Here is a 25,063-nt window from a genome sequence, read left to right as displayed (position 1 = left end):
TGTGTCCCTCCATCCCCAAACACCCCCTCCCTCCCTCCCTCCGCCCCTCCCCAATCTGTGTGTGTCCCTCCATCCCCAAACACCCCCTCCCTCCCTCCCTCCGCCCCTCCCCAATCTGTGTGTGTCCCTCCATCCCCAAACACCCCCTCCCTCCCTCCATCCGTCCCCCCATCTGTGTGTGTCCGTCCATCCCCAAACACCCCCTCCCTCCCTCCCTCCCTCCGCCCCTCCCCAATCTGTGTGTGTCCATCCATCCCCAAACACCCCCTCCCTCCATCCATCCCCCCCATCTGTGTGTGTCCGTCCATCCCCAAACACCCCCTCCCTCCCTCCCACTGCCCCTCCCCAATCTGTGTGTGTCCGTCCATCCCCAAACACCCCCTCCCTCCATCCGTCCCCCCCCATCTGTGTGTGTCCGTCCATCCCCAAACACCCCCTCCCTCCGTCCCTCCCCAGGCCCCTTCTCTCTGGCTGACCCATTTAGCTGCAGAGAGAAGCTGCTGGGGGCCGCGGGGGGGGGACTATCTGTCACTGGACCCACGTCCCTTGGGGCGAGAGACCCGCTTTCTTTCGCGCTCACTGAGCCCTTCGCCAGGGCCGGGAAAGGCCCCCGAGAGGAGGGCGCGGCGTGCGAGGCACGAGGAGTTAACACGCCTTGCCGGCGCCCGTCCCAGGGCAAGCGGGTGGTCGATGGGCTGCGGTCCCTGGGCAGGACCAGCTGTGCCGCCGGGCGTGCGCCGGGAGAGCCCTTCTGGGCCCCGGAGCCCAAATTCTGCCCTGTGCCCCTGTCTGTCTGTCCCCCGTCCCAGCTCTCCGGCGTCTGTCTGTCCCCTTCGCCCCAGTCTGTCTGTCTGCCTGCGGCTCCCGGGGGGTGCAGGTCTCTATTTCAGGGCTCCGCTTGGTTCGGCTCCCCGCGGCCCGGGAAGTGCCCGTGGGCCGTGGGCTGAGGGCAGGTGGCTGGCTGCCGGCCGTCGCCCCGCGGACCCTTCCAGCCGGCTCCGGCGCGTCTCCGCGGAGGGCCTGGCAGGCCGCTCCCGTCCCAGCTGTGCGGGTGCCAGCCTGACACTCAATCTGCGGGGGCTGGGGAGCGAGCGGCAGGCCCAGAATAGCAGGGCTGGCGCGGGGACTGGCATGGAGCAGCTCACGGCCCCAGCTGCGCGGCAGGTAGGGGAGGAAACCGGGGGGGCCGGGGTACCCTGTTTGGAGGGGCCTTGGAGAGGGGATTGCCTTGGGCCCCTCCTGCAGCCATGCCAGCCTCAGAGCAAGCCTGGGGGACTTCCTGTCCCAAATTGCACCCACCGACTTCCTGCTTCCTTTCAGCCCTGCAAGGCTAGCTTTCACCTCCACCCCCGAGACCCCTTCTTGCCCCTGCCGCCACCCCCTGGCTTCTCCCCACCCCGCCCCCCCTCCTTCCCACCTCCCTTCCCTACCTGTCACCCCCAGCTGCTGCCCACTGCCCCCTGCCGGCCCTGCCCTGCGGCAGTGCCCAGCCCGGCTCCCTGGGGTGGGCGCTCCAGGCTGCCAGCTGCGATTCCCGTCTGGGCTGAGTTTACTCCGCCCTTGGCACTGGTTTGGAACAAAAGCGCAGCCAGTGGGAACCTGACACCCACGTGCGTTTCCCCTGGCGATGCTTTGCCCTCCCGGGGCGTGCCAGGCTGCTCTGTTATTGTAGGGTTGCCCCATAGTGACAGGCTGGGCCCGCTGGGTTTTGGTTGTAGGGTAGATTGTGAGCACTGGGCTTGGGTTTCCTAGGGCAGCCCAGCTGGGCTTTCCTGTCGTCGGATCGCTGCTGAGAGAGAGGTGTGCTTGCTGGTTTGTCATTGTAGGGTTGGTAGCAAGCGCTGGGCTGCGTACGCTGGTTTGTTATTGTAGGGTTGCTTGCTGGCAGGAGCTGGGTTGGATCCTGTTAGTTTGTTATTGTAGGGTTACTTGTAAACACTGGTCTTTACACGCTGTCATTCTGGGGTTGTTCTTGCTGCTGGGCTGTGCGCACTGCTTTATTATTGTAGGGTTGCTTGCAGGGCCACTCACACGCAGGGGTTTGTTATTGTAGGGTCGCTCAGGGCTGTCGGGTTCCCGGCCGTTGCGTTTTTCTTGAATTAGAGAAAATCAGAGGATTAAAGCCTTCTATTTGGGGAAAACCCAGCTGGGTTCCTTGGGGTCCTGCTGAGGGGCAGCGGTTCTGGGGGAAGGGATGGATGGTTTAGTGCCCGGCGCTAAGCACGGTGGTGCAGCCTGACCCTGCCCGGGGGCACAGAGCAGTCCACATGCGGGTTTCCCCAAGGGCTGGCTCTCTGGGTTCTCCGGTCCGAGCTGGGGGAACGTGGGTGTCAGGCACCCGCCGCCGGCCCTGAGCCAGCTACCAGCTGGAGTCAGGTGCATTTTCCAGTCCCAGCTACTCAGTGCGATGGGGAAGGGCAGCGGGAGGCAGGGATCTGGGTTGGGCTCCGGGAGGGCACAAGACTGGAGCTGGTGCATTCCCTCCCGAGCTGGGAAGGGAACCCAGGTGTCCTGGCTCCCAGCCCCACCCTCCCCCAAACTGGGAATGGAATCCAGGGGTCCTGACTCCCAGTCCCCCCACCCCCTCCCCCCGAGATGGGAAGGGAACCCAGGCGTCCTGACTCTGTGAGGCAGCAGGGAGGGGGAGTGTTGACCTGGGAATGTGGCAGGGGAGTTTCTTTGGGGATGGGAGACCTGAGAGCCTGTCACCTGAGCCAGGAGGGGGATGGGGCCAGGTGACACCTTGGCCTGGGAACCAGGACAAAGGCTGGAGGAGGGAGCCGGCTGGGGGGGGGGGTTGGTTTCAGTTTTGGGCTGGATGGTGGAATGCAGGGAACCCCAGGGCTGGGGTCTAAGCTCCCTGCCCCCAAGAAGGACTCGACTGAGGGGTCCTGGTTGTACCCACAAGCTCTGTTTTAGACTGTGTTCCTCTTGTCCAATAAACCTTCTGTGATATTGGCTGGCTGAGAGTCACGGGGAATCCCAGGAAGAGGGGTGCAGGGCCCCCCACACTCCGTGACAGACTCCCAGCTCGGTGCCCTAGCCACAAGCCCAGCCTTGAGGCACTCGAGGCGTCAGGGACTCGCTGTGGGGCACTGCAGAGCCCTGACCTCAAGGCCGGCTCAAGCGGCCCTGTTGCCTTCCTGGAGCCCCGAGCGCCCATTTGGCCAGCAGTGCCAGGCCGGGGTGGCCTCCCGGGGCAAATGGCCAGCGGGGGCTGCAGCCGTGGCACTCCGGAGAAGGGGGAGGAAGGTCTGCCTCTGCCTCCAGGGCTGGGGATGATCAGCCCTGAGTCCTCGCTGTGCCCGGCTCCCCCTGCCCTGGGGGACAGCTCAGCCCCCGGCCTCTCCGGGGCCTGCCACTGGTGGGGCCTGGTGTGATGAAGTGGGACTGTTCTTAATGTTTCCTCTGAATCGTGTGGGGGTGCCTCAGTTTCCCCTAGGCAGTTCTTAAGTATCTAGGGGGTGGGGTAAGGGTGTATGATCTTTGCAGAGCCCTAGAGGGCAGGTGTGTGCAGGGGTCTGGACACAGAGAATGGCCGACACCCTGTTTCCTGGCAACTGATGGCCTGGGCCCTTCCCCTCTGCAAGGTGAGAGCTAAGGGGTTGGAGAACAAAGGAATCAGGTGCCCTCCTGGCCCGGGAAAGGGACAAAGCCCAGAGGAGGAGGGGCTGGGGGGAGTTTCAGTTTGGGGCTGGCTGGGACATGGAGTGAAGGGCAGACTCCCAAATGGACCCAGCTGAGGAGTCCTGTTCTCTGCACCTACAAGCTCTGTGTTAGACCATGTTCCTGTCGTCTAATAAACCTTCTGTTTTACTGGCTGGCTGAGAGTCCCGTCTGACTGCGGAGTTGGGGGGGCAGGATCCTCTGGCCCCCCCAGGACCCCGCCTGGGCGGACTCGCTGTGGGAAGCGCACACTTATCCCACCACCTAGATACTTAAGAACTGCATAGGGGAAACTGAGGCACCCCTACAGTATTCAGAGGAAACATTAAGAACAGTCCCCCTTCGTCACAGGGTGTCTCTAGGGGGGTGTCCATGGGGCGGGGTGTCTCTGTGGCGTGTGTCTGGGGGGGTGTCTCTAGGGTGGGTGTCTGTGATCGCCCCCCACCATCACTCAGTTTCCAGGGTCTGGGGAGTGTGACAATGAACCTGCCCCAGGGCTGTTCACACCTGCCCTGGGGCGCCCCCCTGTGGCCTCCAGTTTCTCTGCAGCGGCTCTCCGGGGCCAGGCCCCTCTGGGCTCAGCATAAGGTGCCTGGGGCTTTGGGGCTGGACGTGGCCCCTCGGGCAGTTCCAGGGGCCGGGCACCCATCGCTCCCAATGGGGGGCTTCTAGTGGGGGGATCGGCCCCTCAGGGAACCTCTGGTCCAGCCGCTGAGCTGCTCAGACCCCAAGAGCCCACCGGTTCCCATCCCCCACTGCCTCCCCCCCCCCATCAACAAACTTCACTGCCCTGCCCCCAGTTGCCCCCATCCCAGCCCCACGGCTCCCTCTCTGCCCCAGACCTTGATCACTGGAACCTCGCCCCCTCCCGGCTTCTCACCCCTCCCTCCGGCCCACCCCACATACCCCCCCCCGTGGCCCACCCCGCTGCAACCCCTCGCCCCCTCCCGGCTTCTCATCCCTGCCTCCGGCTCACCCCACATACCCCCCCGTGGCCCGCCCTGCTGCGACCCCTCGCCCCCTCCCGGCTTCTCACCCCTCCCTCTGGCCCACCTCACATACCCGCCCCCCGTGGCCCGCCCCGCTGCGACCCCTCACCCCCTCCCGGCTTCTCACCCCTCCCTCCTGCCCACCCCACATACCTCCATGGCCCGCTCCGCTGCGACCCCTCGCCCCCTTCCTGGCTGTCCCCTGCTGCATCTCAGCTCCTCTTCCCAAGCCCCCTCCGGCCCCCCCCATCTCCCCCGCTGCCCCTGCCCCCAGCCCCCTCCATCCACAGAGCCAGGCAGGGGCAGCATGTCCTCTGCTCGCCCGTGTGACCAAGCTGCCCGGCCTGCGCCCTGTCAGCCCCAAGGGGCAGGGAGCGGGTCCTCTCCCGCCCAGCCCCATGGGCAGCCTGGTCCAGGCTGGAGCCCCCGGCCTGGCACCCCCCAGCATTCCAGTCGGGCAGCTCCCGGTGGGTGGCGGATCATGTGGGTAGTTCGGCCTCGGATGCCTCGAGCAGGGGGCTCAGACCCTTGCCCGGGGGGTGGGGGTCACGCCCACGTCTCGGGCACGCAGGCTTGGAGCCAGGGCACGGGGCCTGCTTTGGGGTGGGACGGGGGGATGGGGCCCTGCTGCCCCGTGGAGCTGCTGCCCCTCTGGGGTTGGCACATGCCATGCTCCGATGCCCCGGTGATGGGCAGGGGAGGCTGACAGAGCAGGTCTGCGCTGGCAGGGCCCGTGGGCGCTTGGCTCCTGGAGACACGTGGGCTGGCTCTTGTTCTGCCCCGTCCCCACCGATTTCTCTCTCTCCCCCCAGGGACGGCCGCCGGCCACGCGTCTCCGCTCAGAGGAAGCAGGTGGGTAGGGGGGCTGGTGGGGGGGGGGCAGGGGGCACTGCCTGGCTGAGCAGCTTCGCTCATCTGTGCAGCGAATGCATCGCTCCTCAGCCCCACAAGCTCTGCTGATGCCCCTCACTCCTGAGCCGCAGCCCCCTTGCTATCCCAGCCCTGGGGTCCCCCCACACCCCAGTACTGCTCTGCTGATGCCCCTCACTCCCGACCTGCAGCCCCTCCCCTCAGTACTGGTTCGCCCTTCTCATTAAAGGCACCAGAGCGGCTGCACCCCGCCCAGCCCAGGGGCGTCTCCCACCAATTCCCGATGCCCACGAGGACGGCGTGGCCCTCTCCTCACCCCGTCCCTTGCTGATGCAGCTGGAGGGTCTGTGTCCACCCTGACCCCAAATACAACCCTGGGTTGTCGCGGTCGCAAACGAGGCCGAGACCCACCGGAAACTGCTCCGGCCGCGCCCAAAGCTCGGGGCTGGGGGCCCTGGCACGCGCAGCCGGTGGCCTGGCCGTCTGTGGGCGTTTGGGACAGGGGCAAAGTGGGACGCCAGCTGCTCGAAGGGGGAGGGTGCCCCCCAGGCCTGCTGCCACGCCTGCCCGTCATCCTGCCCCAGGCCTGTGGGGATGGAGTCCCAGCGTGTGACCTTGCCCCGCTAGGTTCCTGCCTAGATCCAGATACCGGGGCAGCAGGCGCCGATGCGGGGATGATGGGCTCCAGCGATGGCTCCGGTACCCAGGACCCAGGCTCTGATGCCGGGGTGATGGGCTCCAGTGATGGCTCCGATACCCAGGACACAGGCTCCGATGCCGGGGTGATGGGCTCCAGCGATGGCTCCGGTACCCAGGACGCAGGCTCCGATGCTGGAGTGATGGGCTCCAGCATGAGCGCCGAGGCCGGCTGCATCCCTGGCACCGGTGCCAAGGCCGAGGGCTCGGACACCAGGAGCCTCCCTTTGCACGCCGAGCTCCCGGCGCTCTGCCCAGACGCCCTGTTCCAGGGCCCCGAGGCCGAGCCCTACATGAGGTTCCTGAGGAGCCACCATTGTTACGCCGCGGTCCCCACCAGCTCCAAGCTGCTGGTGTTCGACACCACGCTGCAGGTGAGCGCCGAGGGTCCGGGCCATGGGGCTGCCCTGGGCGTTGGGGGCTGGGGGGGGCGCAGCTGGGCCGGTCCCTCCCTCCACCCCGAGCAGTCCCGTAGCCCCGTGAGGCAGGCTGGTGGGCGAATGGGGGCTGCCCTGCCGTCGTCCCCCCTCCCCGGTGGTCTCACGGCCCCTCTGCTTGGCTTGCAGATGAAGAAGGCCTTCCTGGCGCTGGTGGCCAACGGGGTGCGGGCCGCCCCCCTCTGGGACAGCAAAAAGCAGTGCTTTGTGGGTGAGTGCCGAGGGGGGCAGGAGGAGGGGGGGCAGCGAGTCCATGCCAGGCAGCCTCGGCTAGTCACGATGGCACAGAACGGGGGCGCTGTGCCCTGTGCTGGGATGCCCAAGCCCTGCTGGTTCGACAGGGATCTCAGCGACACCCAGCGTGGCACCGATGCCCCCCGACACCCAGCATGGCACAGAGCCCATCATACTCCAGGGCACTGTTGGCACCGGCCCGGGTTTGCTCCTGGCCCAGGTCCCTTGCGCCCATGGAGCCAGCTGCTCTGCGGCTGCTGGCATGGACCCGCTGGGCTTGTTCACCCCTAGTAGGCTGGCACGCAGGTGGCCCCCGTTTCTGGCTCAGTGGAGGGGCCAAGCTGTGAATGGGCCATGGGGCCCGGCTGCCTCTTACCCTGGGGGTGGGTGGGTACCTTACTGCTGAGGGTGCCGCTGCCCAGCCGGTGTGTGCCCTGTGGGCAGATGGCTTTGCCCAAGCAGGGCTGTGAAGCCAGCTGCTGGGGAACGGCCGTGGTGCCCCCCGCCAGCTGCCCCCGCTGACCCTGCCCATCTCCCCCTGCAGGGATGCTGACCATCACGGATTTCATCAACATCCTGCACCGCTACTACCGGTCCCCGCTGGTGAGCTGGCCAGGCCTCTGCCCCGTGGCTGGGGAGCTTCTGCCCCTCTGGGGGCGGCTCCCCCTCAAGATCAGACTCCCCCAGCAGGCGGGAAGGGGGCTCAGGAACCGCTTGTGGGGTGGGAAGAGGGGCAGGCAGGATGTTACACCGCTGGGCACATGCCGGGGTCCCCAGTGCCAGGGGGCTGTTGAGTTCCTGGGGGGGGACCAGGGGGGCGCCGGGAGGGGACCCCAACAGCATCTGGCTCAGTGTTAGTGCGAGAGGCAAAGCGTGTTCCCTGGGCAGAGCTGGCCGGCTGGGGACACGTCCCTTCTGGTGCCAGCCACGGGAGGAGACAGGACGCCAGGCTAGATGGGCCCATGGACAGACCCTCTCTGGCAGACCGCGGGTACATCCGAGTGGGTGCCCTGCCTCTGGGATCTGCGTCCCCAGCGTGGCGTGTGACCCCGGCAGAGCTGGTGGGGGCAAAGTGGCCATCTGACGCCACCCCGTTGAAGTCCCCCTTGGGAGTCACGCAGTCAAAGGCAGCCCCTGACCAGAGGCAGCTCCCAAGCAGCCCCCAGTGGGTCCTGTGGCTCCCCCAGGGCCCTCTCCACGGGTCCCCCTTTGCCACCTGCCTCACCCCCCTTTCCCTGTGCTGCAGGTGCAGATCTATGAGCTGGAAGAGCATAAAATTGAGACCTGGAGAGGTAGGGAGAAGACGGCAGGGGGCAGGGAAGGTGTGCGTAGGTGCAGGGGTCTGTGGGGTGTGTACAGCATGGTGGGGTGGAGGGTGAAGTGGGGGGTGCGCTGGGGCTGTGGGAGTTACAGATCCTTCCCATGCCTGATCCCCCCCTAGGCCCTGATCCCCCCCGGGGGCGGGGCTGCCCCGGGCACCGGAAGCTGCAGGTCAGACGCCCTGGCAGGCTGCCCCGGCTGCCCCTGCTCAGAGGACCTGCCCTCCCCAGCCTGCCCCACAGGCCTGAGCTGTCTGGCACCCACATCCCACTGCCCTTGTGCCCCAGCCATGCCCTGGCAGAGACTGTGCCCCCCCAGGGACAGACCCCAGCCCCCCCGCTCGCCCCCTCTGCCACCCCCACAGCCTTGGCTCCCCACTCACCCCCTCAGCTCCCTGTTGGCCCCCCCCCGAGCCTTGACCCCAGATCTCCCCATTTGTCTCTCCGCACCCTTGGTTCCCTGCTCACCCTCATCAGCTCCCGGTTCGCCCCCTCTGCCCCCACCCTCGGCCCCCCACTCACCCTCTTTGCCCCCTCAGCTCCCCTCTTCTCCCCACCGCACCCTTGGCCCCCAGCTCACTCCCTCTGAGATGTCAGGGGGGTTTCCCTCCACCCTCCCGCTTCCTGGGCCCCTGTCACGCAGACAGCAAGCGGCAAAAGGCCAGGCCTCCGAAGCGCGGACGATGTGATGTTTGCTGGGTGAGTGTCCGAGCCAGCATGTTCCAAAGCCCTTCACACCACTCCACAGAGCCTGTTCCCCAGTGTTCCCTCCCCGGCTCCGACGCCGGGGAGCCTTCAACCCGCGCCCCCCGCCTGGCTCCGACGCCGGGGAGCCTTCAACCCGCGCCCCCCGCCTGGCTCCCACGCCGGGGAGCCTTCAACCCACGCCCCCCCGCCTGGCTCCCACGCTGGGGAGCCTTCACCCTGCGCCCCCCGCCTGGCTCCCACGCCGGGAAGCCTTCACCCCGCGCCCCCCGCCTGGCTCCGACGCGGGGGAGCCTTCACCCCGCGCCCCCCGCCTGGCTCCGACGCCGGGGAGCCTTCACCCCGCGGCCCCCGCCTGGCTCCCACGCCGGGGAGCCTTCACCCCGCGCCCCCCGCCTGGCTCCCACGCCGGGGAGCCTTCACCCTGCGCCCCCCGCCTGGCTCCGACGCCGGGGAGCCTTCACCCTGCGCCCCCCGCCTGGCTCCCACGCCGGGGAGCCTTCACCCCGCGGCCCCCGCCTGGCTCCCACGCCGGGGAGCCTTCACCCCGCGGCCCCCGCCTGGCTCCCACGCCGGGGAGCCTTCACCCCGCGGCCCCCGCCTGGCTCCCACGCCGGGGAGCCTTCACCCCGCGCCCCCTGCCCGGCTCCGACGCCGGGGAGCCTTCACCCCGCGCCCCCCGCCTGGCTCCCACGCCGGGGAGCCTTCACCCCGCGCCCCCCGCCTGGCTCCGACGCCGGGGAGCCTTCACCCCGCGCCCCCCGCCTGGCTCCCACGCCGGGGAGCCTTCACCCCGCGCCCCCCGCCTGGCTCCCACGCCGGGGAGCCTTCACCCCGCGCCCCCTGCCCGGCTCCGACGCCGGGAAGCCTTCAACCCACGCCCCCACGCCTGGCTCCTACGCCGGGGAGCGTTTACCCCACTCCCTCCTGCCCGGCTCCGACACCGGGGAGCGTTTACCCCGCGGCCCCTGCCCGGCTCCCACGCTGCAGAGTCTTACCTGTGTCCCTGTTCCCGCCCCCCCCCCTTAGCAAACATGATTCCAATTTTCCCTTCCACTTCCTGTTTGACCCCAGGTTTTTACGGTAATATTCTCCGCTATACCTTAACCCAGCGGTTCTCAAACTTTTGTCCTGGTGACCCCTTTCACTGAGCACGCCTCTGAGTGCGACCCTTTTATAAATTAAAAGCACTTTTTAATATATTTAACACTATTATAAATGCTGGAGGGAAGCGGGGTTTGGGGTGGAGGCTGACAGCTCGTGACCCCCCACGTAATAACCTCGCGACCCCCTCAAGGGTCCAGACCCCCAGTTTGAGAACCCCTGCCGTAACCAGTCATTTTACTGAAATTTAACTAACCAATCCTAGCACATTGTAACATCATTCTCTAACGGCTGGTATCCCACCCCCCTCATTAACTTACCCCAGCAACATTAATTATACAGCGGACAGAAACAATTAGACATCCAGACAGATTGACAGTAGAAAAGTGGGGGCCGGGCCATAAAGATAAAACACACAAGAATGAGGGGTTCACAGACACAAGTGGGGGAGGGATAGCTCAGTGGTTTGAGCATTGGCCTGCTAACCCCAGGGTTGTGAGTTCAATCCTTGAGGGGGCCATTTAGGGCTTGGTCCTGCTTTGAGCCAGGGGTTGGACTAGATACCTGCTGAGGTCCCTTCCAACCCTGCTGGTCTATGATCCTGCGGAGAAGGGATTTTGTGCCAGACAGGCTGCTATCGAACGGCGTTTTCTTTCATCGCCTTGAGCTGGTGGTGATGGGCACTATCCGGACAGGATCGTCTCCCTGCCAGCCCGGCGGCACCGTATTCCCATCGGGCTGGTCTGGGAGGTGAGGATGAGCCTAAGAACCAGGCCTCCGACTCTCCTAGCGAGAGAAGCCCAGACACGGGCGGACTGTGATTTTGATTCTTTCTTTTGTACCCCTGTAAGTAGCTAAGTGGTAAAAATACATCTAAGTTGTTAAAGAATAGGCCTTTACAGGCAGGCCTGAGTATCTATATCCTGACACGCCCCTGCACCCTCGGCCCCCTGCTCACACCCTCTGCTCCCCCGCATCCCCGACCCCCCAGCTCACCCCCTCTGCTTCCTTTCCAGAGGTTTATCTGCAAGGCTCCCTGAAGCCCCTGGTCTCCATCTCCCCCAATGACAGGTAAATCCACCCCCAGCCACATGGGGGAAGCACCGAGGAGGGGGGGCGCCTGTCTCTGGGCCGGCTGCCCCCACTGCAGGCCCACTGGCCACCCCAGATGGAGCCTGCCAGAGCCTGGGTGGCCATGGCAGCCCCTAGAGCCAGGCTGGTCCGGGTGGGAGCCCGGGTAGGGGGCTGGGGCAGGTCCTACACGGAGTCTGCCCCACAGAGGAAGGGGGAACCAGGGGTTGGGGATGTGGGGGGGCGCATTGGCATATGAGGGAGTGAGGCCAAGTGTCACGGAGTCCAATGGCGATGCTCTGGAACTGCTCCCCATGAAGCCAGTCAGGACTCTGGGGCGGTCGCCTTCCGGTGAGCAGCCTGTCTCCAGGGCACACAGCTCACACAGCTTCCCCCTTCCTGGGTCTGACCTCGGAGCATTCAGCATCCTCTGCCCCTCCGTGTGCTTCCCACTGCGAGTCCGCTCAGGCAGGGCTCCTGGGGAAGCCAGAGGGTCCTGCCCCCCAACTTCGCAGTCAGACGTGACTCTCAGCCAGCCAGTAAAACAGAAGGTTTATTAGTTGACAGGAACATGGTCTAAAACAGAGCTTGTAGGTGCAGAGAACGGGACCCCTCGGCTGGGTCCATTTTGGGGGGCAGTGAGCCAGACAACCACGTCTGCCCTTCACTCCATGTCCCAGCCAGCCCCAAACTGAGACTCCCTCCAGCCCCTCCTCCTCTGGGCTTTGTTCCTTTCCCGGGCCGGGAGGTCACCTGATCCCTTTGTTCTCCAACCCTTTAGCTCTCACCTTGCAGGGGGGAAGGGCCCAGGCCATCAGTTGCCAGGAAACAGGGTGTCGGCCATTCTCTGTGTCCAGACCCCTGCACACACCTGCCCTCTAGGGCTCTGCAATGATCATACACCCTTACCCCACCCCCTAGATACTTAAGAACTTCATAGGGGAACTGAGTCACCCCCACACTATTCAGAGGAAACATTAAGAACAGTCCCACTTCGTCACATCTCTCCCCCCTTCGAGATCGAACTGAGCGGGGTCACTTTAGCCAGTGACCTGGGGAAGTTCGAAGCCGCCCACGTTCCCATGGATGCCCCAGCATCTCCCCCATTCCTTGGTAGGAGTTACACCAGGCCCTTCCAGTTTCACGCCCTCCCTTAGGTCGGGGGTGGTCGATAGCACTCACAGGCCGCATGTGGGAAGGTTTATGCGGCCCGTGCCCTTTGGCCACCCCAAAACCCCAGGGGGTCAAACTGGGATTGGGTCTTCTCCCCATCAAGCAGGCCAAACACAGCCACTTGGTTATAGGACGGTTTAACTTTCTTAACAGCTTTCACTTCATCTGAGACCTTCTCAAGGCTCTCCACACTGGATCTTTCAACAGGACAGTCAGTGGATCCATTCACAACAGAAAATTTCTGGCTGTTAGGAACTGAAACTGTCTTGATTAAATCACTTTCACACCCTTCAGTTGCAGTAAACTGCTTGCAAAGACTCCATGAGGATTCCTTTCCCGAGGGCTTTTCTATGCAACAATTCACCCCTCACAGAAATTCTGCTCTTACCCTCTTTACCTAGGGCTTGCTCTAGAGGAACACTTTCCTGAGCAACAACAGACCCTTTCTGGGTCTCCCTTACATCCAGAATTACCTCTGGCCCATCCGGCGGATTCCTACACAGGCCCCTTTCAGGCAAACTGACAGACTTCCTAGAGAAAAGGTCAGAAGCATTCTCCTTCCCTTTGCCACACACAAGTTCAGGAATCTTTTCCTTCTTGCTACAGGTTTCCACACCCTCAGTAGGTAACACAATCACACACCTTCATGCTCTCCTTGTGCCCTGGCTAGGATCTCACCCTGATTAGACAGAGTTGCGACACCCTTTCCCAACAAAACACTAGCAACAGGCAAAATACAAGCACCAGAATTGTCTGGGCTCTGGGATTTTACATAGACACTAACTGGATGCGACCTAGTTACAGGGCCATTCTCCTGAGCAGACCCAAACTTAGGACCCTTCCCTTCCTGGGCTTTAGCTGAATCCAGAACCAACTCTGAGACAACTGCACTACCCTCAACCGTCACAGGCTGAAAGGCCCCTTCTGTCTGCTCCACAGACAAAGAAGAGCCGGACACACTTTCTCCTTTCCTAGACACACAGCTTGGGATCTCATTCCCCTTGTCCCAGCACACAAGGCTGGTCACAGACAACTGCTTGGAGATCAGGGTAGCTCCCTCCATAGGCAAGTCAATACCCCTGACAGACACAGGCACATTTCCTTCCCTGTCCCAATTCTCCACCCAGGTAATAGGTAAGGTCCAGGGACACTCATCTTCCACTCTCCTCGCCTTCCCACCCTGCTGACTAGACACAGCCATCGGCTCACAAGGCTGCCTAGGCTCATCCAGACTTTCCTTACCAACACCTTGCCACTCCCCACAGATCCCCTGCCCTGCCTGTGTCTCCCCCCACTCAGCTGGGGTCTTATCTTCCCCCTTGCTCAGCGCTGCCCTTGCTGTCCCAGTGAGGGTAGGCAGCGAGCTCGCTGCTTTCCTCACAGCATCAGAGCCAGCGTGAGCCCCTTCTCCAGTGTGCAAGGGCGCAGGGAGCATCTCTCTGTCCCACCCAGCCCCAGGGGTCTGGTTACAGGCAGGCAGGTAGCCTGAGCCCAGCAGCTCCTCCCTGCTGCCAGCCAGGTCATCTGCATTTTCACTGACCATTTCCCTCTCCACCGATTGGTTCCCTGGATTCAAATTCAAACCCTTGGCAGTTACCGGAGCAGGGCCTGGATCCTGTCCCAAAGAGACACAGTCACCCCACAACAGGGTCTCGCAGCCGATATCCCGGAGAACCCCAACAACCAGCCAGCCTGACCCCTCCTGGGTCCGCACAGGGATCTGGGCAGTAGGCAGGGCGAGGGGCTTCATCCCTGGGACCCTCACCCAGCTCATACAGCCCCTCAGCATCTGAGGCTGCACCACCCAGGGCCTGACAACAGTTCTCTCTGTCCCAGGATCTCGCCACCCCAGGAATGTCTCCCCATTGACCATCACCTTCCGCTCCCCCTGGGGGTCCGAGGGGCCTGACCCCAGGAAACTCCACACAGACATATAGGTTGGGACCAGGAGTGGGAGCCCGTCCACCTCCCAACCCATCTGGCTGACGGAGTCTACGGCCTTGGGACCCAGCAAGGGAGCTAGACACCGGGGCTTTTCCTCAGGGTCCCCCTGGTTCAGATCTCCAGCCTGCTCAAAGGCAGTGAGGTGGGCATCCACATCCCCCCACTCCTTAACCAGGGGCAGCAATTTAGTCTCGAGGTTCCCTGCGGAACTGGCCCCCCGGGGTCTATCCCCACTCACCCCTGGGAGGTCCCCTAGGCCTCTCCGCTCCCCCACCGCCAGTTCATGCTGCTGCTGCTTCTGCAGCTCTTTCTCGGGCTCTCGCTGTCTCTCACAGTCCTCTTGCTCTCTCGGACTCAGCTCCAATCCCGTCCGTCTCCGATCTCCCAATGGGGAACCCGATCGTGAAGACCCCCATCTGGTCGGGGACAGGAGTCTTGGCCATGCCTGGCTACCACTCCAGCTGCTCCCAGATCCTGCTATCGCCCCATTTGGGGTCAGGAATCTGTTCCTTAGAGCGGTCATCCTCCTCCAGCTGCACGATGAACTGTGCTTTGGTGAACTTTCCAATGCTCAACCCTCTCTTTCTGCACAGGGTTACAATGTCCTTCTTAAGGAGACGGTGACAGGCCGTCACTCCGCTCTTCCCAAGTTGTTGTGGACTCACAGGCCTGTGTGCTCTCAGCTCCCCACGGTTTCCAGGGAGAACCCCAAGTATGCCAGCTTTTTCGAGGTCACCACCTCTTTGCCAGGGTCGAGCCGCAGACTCCTCCGCCCCTTGGACTGCTCGCTGCAATCCCCAGGGGAACCCTGTTACTGCAAAAGTCCTTCTCTCTCCCAGGGCCAAGCCGCAGGCTCCTCCACCCCTGAGCCTGCTCACTGCAGTCCCCAGGGGGACCCCATTACTGCACAGTCCTTCTCGCTGGTCACACACTCCCAGGGGTTTACCGCCCCCTGAAACCGCTCCTCTCTGAGCCTTCAGCACGCCTGGTCCTAGTCAATCCCCCTTCGTTTTACTGCTCCCCAGTCACTTACTGCAGGAAGCGCCATCCACGGGGTGCAGTACATCCCACCGCTGCCACCAGTTGTCACGGAGTCCAATGGCGATGCTCTGGAACTGCTCCCCATGAAGCCAGTCAGGACTCTGGGGCGGTCGCCTTCCGGTGAGCAGCCTGTCTCCAGGACACACAGCTCACACAGCTTCCCCCTTCCTGGGTCTGACCTCGGAGCATTCAGCATCCTCTGCCCCTCCGTGTGCTTCCCACTGCGAGTCCGCTCAGGCAGGGCTCCTGGGGAAGCCAGAGGGTCCTGCCCCCCAACTTCGCAGTCAGACGTGACTCTCAGCCAGCCAGTAACACAGAAGGTTTATTAGATGACAGGAACATGGTCTAAAACAGAGCTTGCAGGTGCAGAGAACAGGACCCCTCAGCTGGGTCCATTTTGGGGGGCAGTGAGCCAGACAACTACGTCTGCCCTTCACTCCATGTCCCAGCCAGCCCCAAACTGAAAGTCCCTCCAGCCCCTCCTCCTCTGGGCTTTGTTCCTTTCCCGGGCCAGGAGGTCACCTGATTCCTTTGTTCTCCAACCCTTTAGCTCTCACCTTGCAGGGCGGAAGAGCTCAGGCCATCAGTTGCCAGGAAACAGGGTGTTGGCCATTCTCTGTGTCCAGACCCCTGCACACACCTGCCCTCTAGGGCTCTGCAATGATCATACACCCTTACCCCACCCCCTAGATACTTAAGAACTTCATAGGGGAACTGAGTCACCCCCACACTATTCAGAGGAAACATTAAGAACAGTCCCACTTCGTCACATCTCTCCCCCCTTCGAGATCGAACTGAGCGGGGTCACTTTAGCCAGTGACCTGGGGAAGTTCGAAGCCGCCCACGTTCCCATGGATGCCCCAGCATCTCCCCCATTCCTTGGTAGGAGTTACACCAGGCCCTTCCAGTTTCACGCCCTCCCTTAGGTCGGGGGTGGTCGATAGCACTCACAGGCCGCATGTGGGAAGGTTTATGCGGCCCGTGCCCTTTGGCCACCCCAAAACCCCAGGGGGTCAAACTGGGATTGGGTCTTCTCCCCATCAAGCAGGCCAAACACAGCCACTTGGTTATAGGACGGTTTAACTTTCTTAACAGCTTTCACTTCATCTGAGACCTTCTCAAGGCTCTCCACACTGGATCTTTCAACAGGACAGTCAGTGGATCCATTCACAACAGAAAATTTCTGGCTGTTAGGAACTGAAACTGTCTTGATTAAATCACTTTCACACCCTTCAGTGGCAGTAAACTGCTTGCAAAGACTCCATGAGGATTCCTTTCCCGAGGGCTTTTCTATGCAACAATTCACCCCTCACAGAAATTCTGCCCTTACCCTCTTTACCTAGGGCTTGCTCTAGAGGAACACTTTGCTGAGCAACAACAGACTCTTTCTGGGTCTCCCTTACATCCAGAATTACCTCTGGCCCATCCGGCGGATTCCTACACAATCCCCTTTCAGGCAAACTGACAGACTTCCTAGAGAAAAGGTCAGAAGCATTCTCCTTCCCTTTGCCACACACAAGTTCAGGAATCTTTTCCTTCTTGCTACAGGTTTCCACACCCTCAGTAGGTAACACAATCACACACCTTCATGCTCTCCTTGTGCCCTGGCTAGGATCTCACCCTGATTAGACAGAGTTGCGACACCCTTTCCCAACAAAACACTAGCAACAGGCAAAATACAAGCACCAGAATTGTCTGGGCTCTGGGATTTTACATAGACACTAACTGGATGCGACCTAGTTACAGGGCCATTCTCCTGAGCAGACCCAAACTTAGGACCCTTCCCTTCCTGGGCTTTAGCTGAATCCAGAACCAACTCTGAGACAACTGCACTATCCTCAACCGTCACAGGCTGAAAGGCCCCTTCTGTCTGCTCCACAGACAAAGAAGAGCCGGACACACTTTCTCCTTTCCTAGACACACAGCTTGGGATCTCATTCCCCTTGTCCCAGCACACAAGGCTGGTCACAGACAACTGCTTGGAGATCAGGGTAGCTCCCTCCATAGGCAAGTCAATACCCCTGACAGACACAGGCACATTTCCTTCCCTGTCCCAATTCTCCACCCAGCTAACAGGTAAGGTCCAGGGACACTCATCTTCCACTCTCCTCGCCTTCCCACCCTGCTGACTAGACACAGCCATCGGCTCACAAGGCTGCCTAGGCTCATCCAGACTTTCCTTACCAACACCTTGCCACTCCCCACAGATCCCCTGCCCTGCCTGTGTCTCCCCCCACTCAGCTGGGGTCTTATCTTCCCCCTTGCTCAGCGCTGCCCTTGCTGTCCCAGTGAGGGTAGGCAGCGAGCTCGCTGCTTTCCTCACAGCATCAGAGCCAGCGTGAGCCCCTTCTCCAGTGTGCAAGGGCGCAGGGAGCATCTCTCTGTCCCACCCAGCCCCAGGGGTCTGGTTACAGGCAGGCAGGTAGCCTGAGCCCAGCAGCTCCTCCCTGCTGCCAGCCAGGTCATCTGCATTTTCACTGACCATTTCCCTCTCCACCGATTGGTTCCCTGGATTCAAATTCAAACCCTTGGCAGTTACCGGAGCAGGGCCTGGATCCTGTCCCAAAGAGACACAGTCACCCCACAACAGGGTCTCGCAGCCGATATCCCGGAGAACCCCAACAACCAGCCAGCCTGACCCCTCCTGGGTCCGCACAGGGATCTGGGCAGTAGGCAGGGCGAGGGGCTTCATCCCTGGGACCCTCACCCAGCTCATACAGCCCCTCAGCATCTGAGGCTGCACCACCCAGGGCCTGACAACAGTTCTCTCTGTCCCAGGATCTCGCCACCCCAGGAATGTCTCCCCATTGACCATCACCTTCCGCTCCCCCTGGGGGTCCGAGGGGCCTGACCCCAGGAAACTCCACACAGACATATAGGTTGGGACCAGGAGTGGGAGCCCGTCCACCTCCCAACCCATCTGGCTGACGGAGTCTACGGCCTTGGGACCCAGCGAGGGAGCTAGACACCGGGGCTTTTCCTCAGGGTCCCCCTGGTTCAGATCTCCAGCCTGCTCAAAGGCAGTGAGGTGGGCATCCACATCCCCCCACTCCTTAACCAGGGGCAGCAATTTAGTCTCGAGGTTCCCTGCGGAACTGGCCCCCCGGGGTCTATCCCCACTCACCCCTGGGAGGTCCCCTAGGCCTCTCCGCTCCCCCACCGCCAGTTCATGCTGCGGCTGCTTCTGCAGCTCTTTCTCGGGCTCTCGCTGTCTCTCACAGTCCTCTTGCTCTCTCGGACTCAGCTCCAACCCTGTCCGTCTCCGATCTCCCAATGGGGAACCCGATCGTGAAGACCCCCATCTGGTCGGGGACAGGAGTCTTGGCCATGCCTGGCTACCACTCCAGCTGCTCCCAGATCCTGCTATCGCCCCATTTGGGGTCAGGAATCTGTTCCTTAGAGCGGTCATCCTCCTCCAGCTGCACGATGAACTGTGCTTTGGTGAACTTTCCAATGCTCAACCCTCTCTTTCTGCACAGGGTTACAATGTCCTTCTTAAGGAGACGGTGACAGGCCGTCACTCCGCTCTTCCCACGTTGTTGTGGACTCACAGGCCTGTGTGCTCTCAGCTCCCCACGGTTTCCAGGGAGAACCCCAAGTATGCCAGCTTTTTCGAGGTCACCACCTCTTTGCCAGGGTCGAGCCGCAGACTCCTCCGCCCCTTGGACTGCTCGCTGCAATCCCCAGGGGAACCCTGTTACTGCAAAAGTCCTTCTCTCTCCCAGGGCCAAGCCGCAGGCTCCTCCACCCCTGAGCCTGCTCACTGCAGTCCCCAGGGGGACCCCATTACTGCACAGTCCTTCTCGCTGGTCACACACTCCCAGGGGTTTACCGCCCCCTGAAACCGCTCCTCTCTGAGCCTTCAGCACGCCTGGTCCTCGTCAATCCCCCTTCGTTTTACTGCTCCCCAGTCACTTACTGCAGGAAGCGCCATCCACGGGGTGCAGTACATCCCACCGCTGCCACCAGTTGTCACGGAGTCCAATGGCGATGCTCTGGAACTGCTCCCCATGAAGCCAGTCAGGACTCTGGGGCGGTCGCCTTCCGGTGAGCAGCCTGTCTCCAGGACACACAGCTCACACAGCTTCCCCCTTCCTGGGTCTGACCTCGGAGCATTCAGCATCCTCTGCCCCTCCGTGTGCTTCCCACTGCGAGTCCGCTCAGGCAGGGCTCCTGGGGAAGCCAGAGGGTCCTGCCCCCCAACTTCGCAGTCAGACTTGACTCTCAGTCGGCCAGTAAAACAGAGGTTTATTAGATGACAGGAACATGGTCTAAAACAGAGCTTGCAGGTGCAGAGAACAGGACCCCTCAGCTGGGTCCATTTTGGGGGGCAGTGAGCCAGACAACCACGTCTGCCCTTCACTCCATGTCCCAGCCAGCCCCAAACTGAAAGTCCCTCCAGCCCCTCCTCCTCTGGGCTTTGTTCCTTTCCCGGGCCAGGAGGTCACCTGATTCCTTTGTTCTCCAACCCTTTAGCTCTCACCTTGCAGGGCGGAAGAGCTCAGGCCATCAGTTGCCAGGAAACAGGGTGTTGGCCATTCTCTGTGTCCAGACCCCTGCACACACCTGCCCTCTAGGGCTCTGCAATGATCATACACCCTTACCCCACCCCCTAGATACTTAAGAACTGCCTAGGGGAAACTGAGTCACCCCCACACTATTCAGAGGAAACATTAAGAACAGTCCCACTTCGTCACACCAAGAAACAACCCAGGAGTCCAGGACATTATTCTAACCTTGGTCTGCCAGGGTGAGCTGGGCAGCCGAGCCCGGGTGTGATGGGGGCAGGGTGGGGGGCTGGCAGGGGCAGGACCAGAACCCCCCAGTTGGCAGAACATAGCACCAGGCTAGATCTTGGGTGGGGCAAGAGGCTGGGGCAAGGTGGGCAAAGGGCGGGGAGCAGCGGACCCCTGGAGCCCGCAGTCCCTGGTATTACTCCAGAGTGCCCTGAAGTTCCCGCCCAAGGCTCTCCAGCCCCCCCGCCATCACTGCCTCGGTCTCCCCCAGCCTCTTCAATGCCGTCTACCACCTGATCAAGAACAGGATCCACCGGCTGCCGGTGATCGAGCCCGTGTCCGGCAACGTGCTCCACATCCTGACACACAAGCGCATCCTCAAGTTCCTCCACATCTTTGTGAGTGGGGCGGGGGGGGGCATTGCTGAGCCAGCCCTACCCTCGGGGGGGGGTACGGGAGGGTGGCACCCCTGTGCGGGCAGCGACCTTGCTGTGCCCGGGGGCCGGGTGCAGGGGGTGGGGGTGAGGCCTGTCCGTGCGGGGTGCGGGGGGTGGGTGGTGGAGGGGGTGGCCTGTGTTTGTGGGCTGGCCCAGGCCGGGATAGGCAGGCAGACAGGACCGGGTGTGGGTCTGTGCGCAGTGCGGGTGTCGAGAGGTGTTTGGGCAGGGGGTGTATGGAGCGTACAGGCGGGGGGGTGGGGTATATTCGTGCAGCGCGTGCAAACGGGCACTTGCTTGCGGCAAAGTACCATGCCCGGGGGGATCTGCCTGGCCGTTGCCCTTGGCCTGACGCGAGGGAGCCCGGGACCAGCCGTGGGGGTTGGGGGGTGTCACCTCGTGCTGCCCAGGAGCCCAGGGCACTGCCCAGTGTGAGCTCGGACTGCAAACCCGAGCCCCGTCCCTGCCGGCCTCACCGGCTCCGGCAGCAGAGGGCCCTCGGCGTGTGCCCGGGAGCTGCCCCCTGATCGCTGCCCTTCTCCCGCCGCAGGGGGCCATGCTGCCCAAGCCGCGCTTCCTGCAGAGAACCATCCAGGAGCTGGGCGTGGGCACCTTCCGGGACGTGGCCATGGTGCTGGAGACGGCGCCTGTCTACATGGCCCTGGAGATCTTCGTCGACCGCCGGGTGTCGGCGCTGCCCGTCATAAACGAAGCCGGTACGGGCAGAGACACCAGGGCACGCCAGGCAGCCCGTCTCCCTGACCTCTCTGGTCCCGGTCCACCTCCAGGGTCCCCCCTCTGGACTCCCTCAGCTGCCCTCCTTGGGACCCCCAACCCACAGCCATCCTGAGCACCCACTGTCCCGTCCCCCCGTCCCGCTGGGCCGGGCCCACCGCGCACCCCACTCTGCACAGCCAGCACCGTCCTTCTTACCCCTGATCCACGGCTCGCTCCCGGAATCGCTCCCGGAACCAGGGCTCCTTGGATCCCCCTTTGCCGCCCAGTGTCCCCACCACGCCTCGGCTGCCCGTCTGACCCCACTGCCCGCAACTGCCCTGCTCTGCCCCGCCAGTAACCCCGGTGCTCTCTCTCTCTCTCGTTCCAGGGGAGGTCGTGGGCTTGTACTCCAGGTTTGACGTGATTGTGAGTATCACCCCTGGGTCCCGATCGCTGGGCTCTGGGCAGCAGAGCACGTCCCCACAGCGGGCCGTTACCTCCCTTCCCCTTCGCTCCTTCCACCCCAGAGTGCCGGGCAGGGATCCTTTCCCCGCCACCACAGTGCAGCCCCCTCTGGGGTGGAGCATGGCGGCTGTTTCACAGTGCAAGAGCTGAGAGGGGGAGTGAAGGCGAATCCCCTAGCTCGGGCTGTGGGGTGGATTGTGGGGTGGCAGGGACAGTGGGGCTAACCCCCCAACTTACACAAGGGGGCAGGCGTCTCCGGTGCCAGGCCTGGGCCCTGACCACGGCTGTCTGTCCCCTCCCCCCAGCACCTGGCTGCCCAGAAGACCTACAACAACCTGGACATGAGCGTGCGGGAGGCGCTGAGGCAGCGAACGATCTGCCTGGAGGGGGTGCTCACCTGCCACCCCCACGAGACCATGGGCGACGTCATCGACCGCATTGCAAAGGAGCAGGTAGGTCTGGGGGGGCCCTGCCCCCTGCCTCAGATCCTGCTCCCGGCCTCCAGGGCTAGTGCTGGGCTGGGCCCCTGGACCCGGGTCCGCCAGTTCCCCCGCTCAGCTTCATCTGTCCCTGGACTCGCTTCCCTCCCCCCAGACTCCAGCACTGCCCCCAGTCCCCTGGCCGCTCCTTTGTGAGGCTCACCCCCTTTGTGCCCCCTGTCAGGGTTCCCTCCCCACTCTGAACTCTGGGGTACAGATGTGGGGACCGGCATGAAAGACCCCCTAAGTTTATTTCTACCAGCTTAGGTTAAAACTTCCCCAAGGCACAAATCCTTTGTCCTTGGACGGCACGCTGCCACCACCAAGTGATTTAGAGAAGACCCAGGGAGAGGACCACTTGGAATTCCTGTCCCCCCCAAATATCCCCCCAAGCCCTACACCCCCTTCCTGGGAAGGCTTGAGAATAACATACCAAGCACATAGGTAAACCAGATTCTTACAAAACAGAACTTTATTTTAAGGGAAAAACAAGTAAACGAAGCCCCTCTGTAAAATCAGGGTGGAAGGTAACTTCACAGGGAAATCCGATTCAGACCAGAGGATTCCCCTCTGGGCAAAACTTTAAAGTTACAAAAACCAGGCATAAATCTCCTGCTAAGCACCGGGAAAATTCACAAGTTGAAAACAAAAGGTAATCTAACGCGCTCTGCCTTTCACACTTCTGACTGCCTCTCTTTGCAGTATTGAGACTCACTTGAGGATGGTTTATAGGAGAAGGAGTTTTCTGACCTGGTGCGTCTCTGCTTCCCCAGAGAACACACACACAAAGAGCCCACAAAAAGCCTCCCCCCACCCCCCCATTTGAAAGTATCCTCTTTCCCCACTGGTCCTTTGGGTCAGGTGCCAGCCAGGTTATCTGAGCTTCTTAACCCCTTGCAGGTAAGGAGGAATTCTAGGCTGCCCCTAGCTGTATGGTTATGACCCCCCCACCCCGCCCCGACAGTGGTCTGTCCCCTCCCACGGGCTCTCGCTGACCCCAATCCACTGCCATATACCCCCTCTGACCCGCCCCTCACTGACTGACCCTGATCCCCCCTCTGACTTGCCCCTCACTGACTGACCCCAATCCCCCCCCCTCAACCAGCCCCCTCTGACTGACCCCAATCCCCCCCCTCTGACCCAGCCCCCTCTGACTCCGATCCCCCCTCTGACCTGCCCCTCACTGACTGACCCCAATCCCCCTCCCTGAACCAGCCCCCTCTGACTGACCCCAATCCCCCCCTCTGACCCAGCCCCCTCTGACTGACCACAATCCCCCCCACGTGCCCCCTCTGACCCAGCCCCCACTGACTGACCCTGATCCCCCCACGTACCCCCTCTGACCCAGCCCCCCACTGACTGACCCCAATCCCACCCACGTACCCCCTCTGACCCAGCCCCCACTGACTGACCGCGATCCCCCCCCCAAGTACCCCCTCTGACCCAGCCCCCCACTGACTGATCCCGATCCCCCCCACGTACCCCCTCTGACCCAGCCCCACACTGACTGACCCCGATCCCCTCGCACGTACCCCCTCTGACCCAGCCCCCATTGACTGACCCCAATCCCCCCAAGTACCCCCTCTGACCCAGCCCCCACTGACTGACCCTGATCCCCCCACGTACCCCCTCTGACCCAGCCCCCCACTGACTGACCCCGATCCCCTCGCACGTACCCCCTCTGACCCAGCCCCCCACTGACTGATCCCGATCCCCCCCACGTACCCCCTCTGACCCAGCCCCACACTGACTGACCCCGATCCCCTCGCACGTACCCCCTCTGACCCAGCCCCCATTGACTGACCCCAATCCCCCCAAGTACCCCCTCTGACCCAGCCCCCCACTGACTGACCCCGATCCCCCCCACGTACCCCCTCTGACCCAGCCCCCCACTGACTGACCCCGATCCCCTCGCACGTACCCCCTCTGACCCAGCCCCCATTGACTGACCCCCGATCCCCCCCCACGTACCCCCTCTGACCCAGCCCCCCACTGACTGACCCCAATCCCCCTCCCTGAACCAGCCCCCTCTGACTGACCCCAATCCCCCCCACGTGCCCCCTCTGACCCAGCCCCCCACTGACTGACCCCGATCCCCCCCCACGTACCCCCTCTGACCCAGCCCCCCACTGACTGACCCCGATCCCCCCCCACGTACTTCCTCTGACCCAGCCCCCCACTGACTGACCCCGATCCCCCCCCACGTACTTCCTCTGACCCAGCCCCCCACTGACGGACCCCGATCCCCCCCACGTACCCCCTCTGACCCAGCCCCCCACTGACTGACCCCGATCCCCCCCCACGTACCCCCTCTGACCCAGCCCCCATTGACTGACCCCCGATCCCCCCCCACGTACCCCCTCTGACCCAGCCCCCCACTGACTGACCCCAATCCCCCTCCCTGAACCAGCCCCCTCTGACTGACCCCAATCCCCCCCACGTGCCCCCTCTGACCCAGCCCCCCACTGACTGACCCCGATCCCCCCCACGTACCCCCTCTGACCCAGCCCCCCACTGACTGACCCCGATCCCCCCCCACGTACTTCCTCTGACCCAGCCCCCACTGACTGACCCCGATCCCCCCCCAAGTACCCCCTCTGACCCAGCCCCCCACTGACTGATCCCGATCCCCCCCACGTACCCCCTCTGACCCAGCCCCCCACTGACGGACCCCGATCCCCCCCACGTACTCCCAGTGACCCAGCCCCCCACTGACTGACCCCGATCCCCCCCCCCCACGTACCCCCTCTGACCCAGCCCGCACTGACTGACCCCGATCCCCCCACGCTGCCCGTTCCCTGCCCACCCCGGCCCCGCGGGTGAGGCTGATGGTGGGTCTGGCTCGGCCGACAGGTCCATCGCCTGGTTCTGGTGGACGAGAAGAACTCGCCGCGGGGGATCGTCTCCCTCTCCGACATCCTGCAGGCCCTGGTGCTGACGCCCGCAGGTATCGATGCTCTTAACTCTTAAGCCCGCGACG

At 63.0% G+C, this 25,063-nt stretch overlaps 1 protein-coding gene across 1 annotated transcript; it reads left to right on the top strand.

Moving 5' to 3' along the window:
* The first annotated feature begins 1,091 nt into the window (after positions 1–1,091).
* PRKAG3 (protein kinase AMP-activated non-catalytic subunit gamma 3) lies at positions 1,092–25,063 on the top strand. Its single transcript, XM_037912555.2, has 12 exons — positions 1,092–1,164; positions 5,468–5,507; positions 6,153–6,595; positions 6,788–6,869; positions 7,437–7,495; positions 8,139–8,184; positions 11,037–11,091; positions 20,257–20,383; positions 20,973–21,138; positions 21,528–21,565; positions 21,910–22,056; positions 24,937–25,063. Exons 1-12 carry the CDS (start codon positions 1,132–1,134, stop codon positions 25,051–25,053), a joined length of 1,353 nt encoding a protein of 450 aa, XP_037768483.2. The 5' UTR covers positions 1,092–1,131; the 3' UTR covers positions 25,054–25,063.

This window comes from Chelonia mydas, chromosome 11 (assembly GCF_015237465.2).
Source record: "Chelonia mydas isolate rCheMyd1 chromosome 11, rCheMyd1.pri.v2, whole genome shotgun sequence".
NCBI classification, from domain to species: Eukaryota; Metazoa; Chordata; order Testudines; family Cheloniidae; genus Chelonia; species Chelonia mydas.
Note: the sequence above shows the minus strand (reverse complement) of the source record. Positions and strands in the feature narration are given on the sequence as shown.

Coding starts and splice junctions, on each gene's coding strand:
- PRKAG3 (XM_037912555.2), top strand. CDS start 1,132: ATGGAGCAGCTCACGGCCCCAGCTGCGCGGCAG. Junction 6,870..7,436: donor CAAAAAGCAGTGCTTTGTGG/GTGAGTGCCGAG, acceptor CTCCCCCTGCAG/GGATGCTGACCATCACGGAT. Junction 20,384..20,972: donor TCAAGTTCCTCCACATCTTT/GTGAGTGGGGCG, acceptor CTCCCGCCGCAG/GGGGCCATGCTGCCCAAGCC.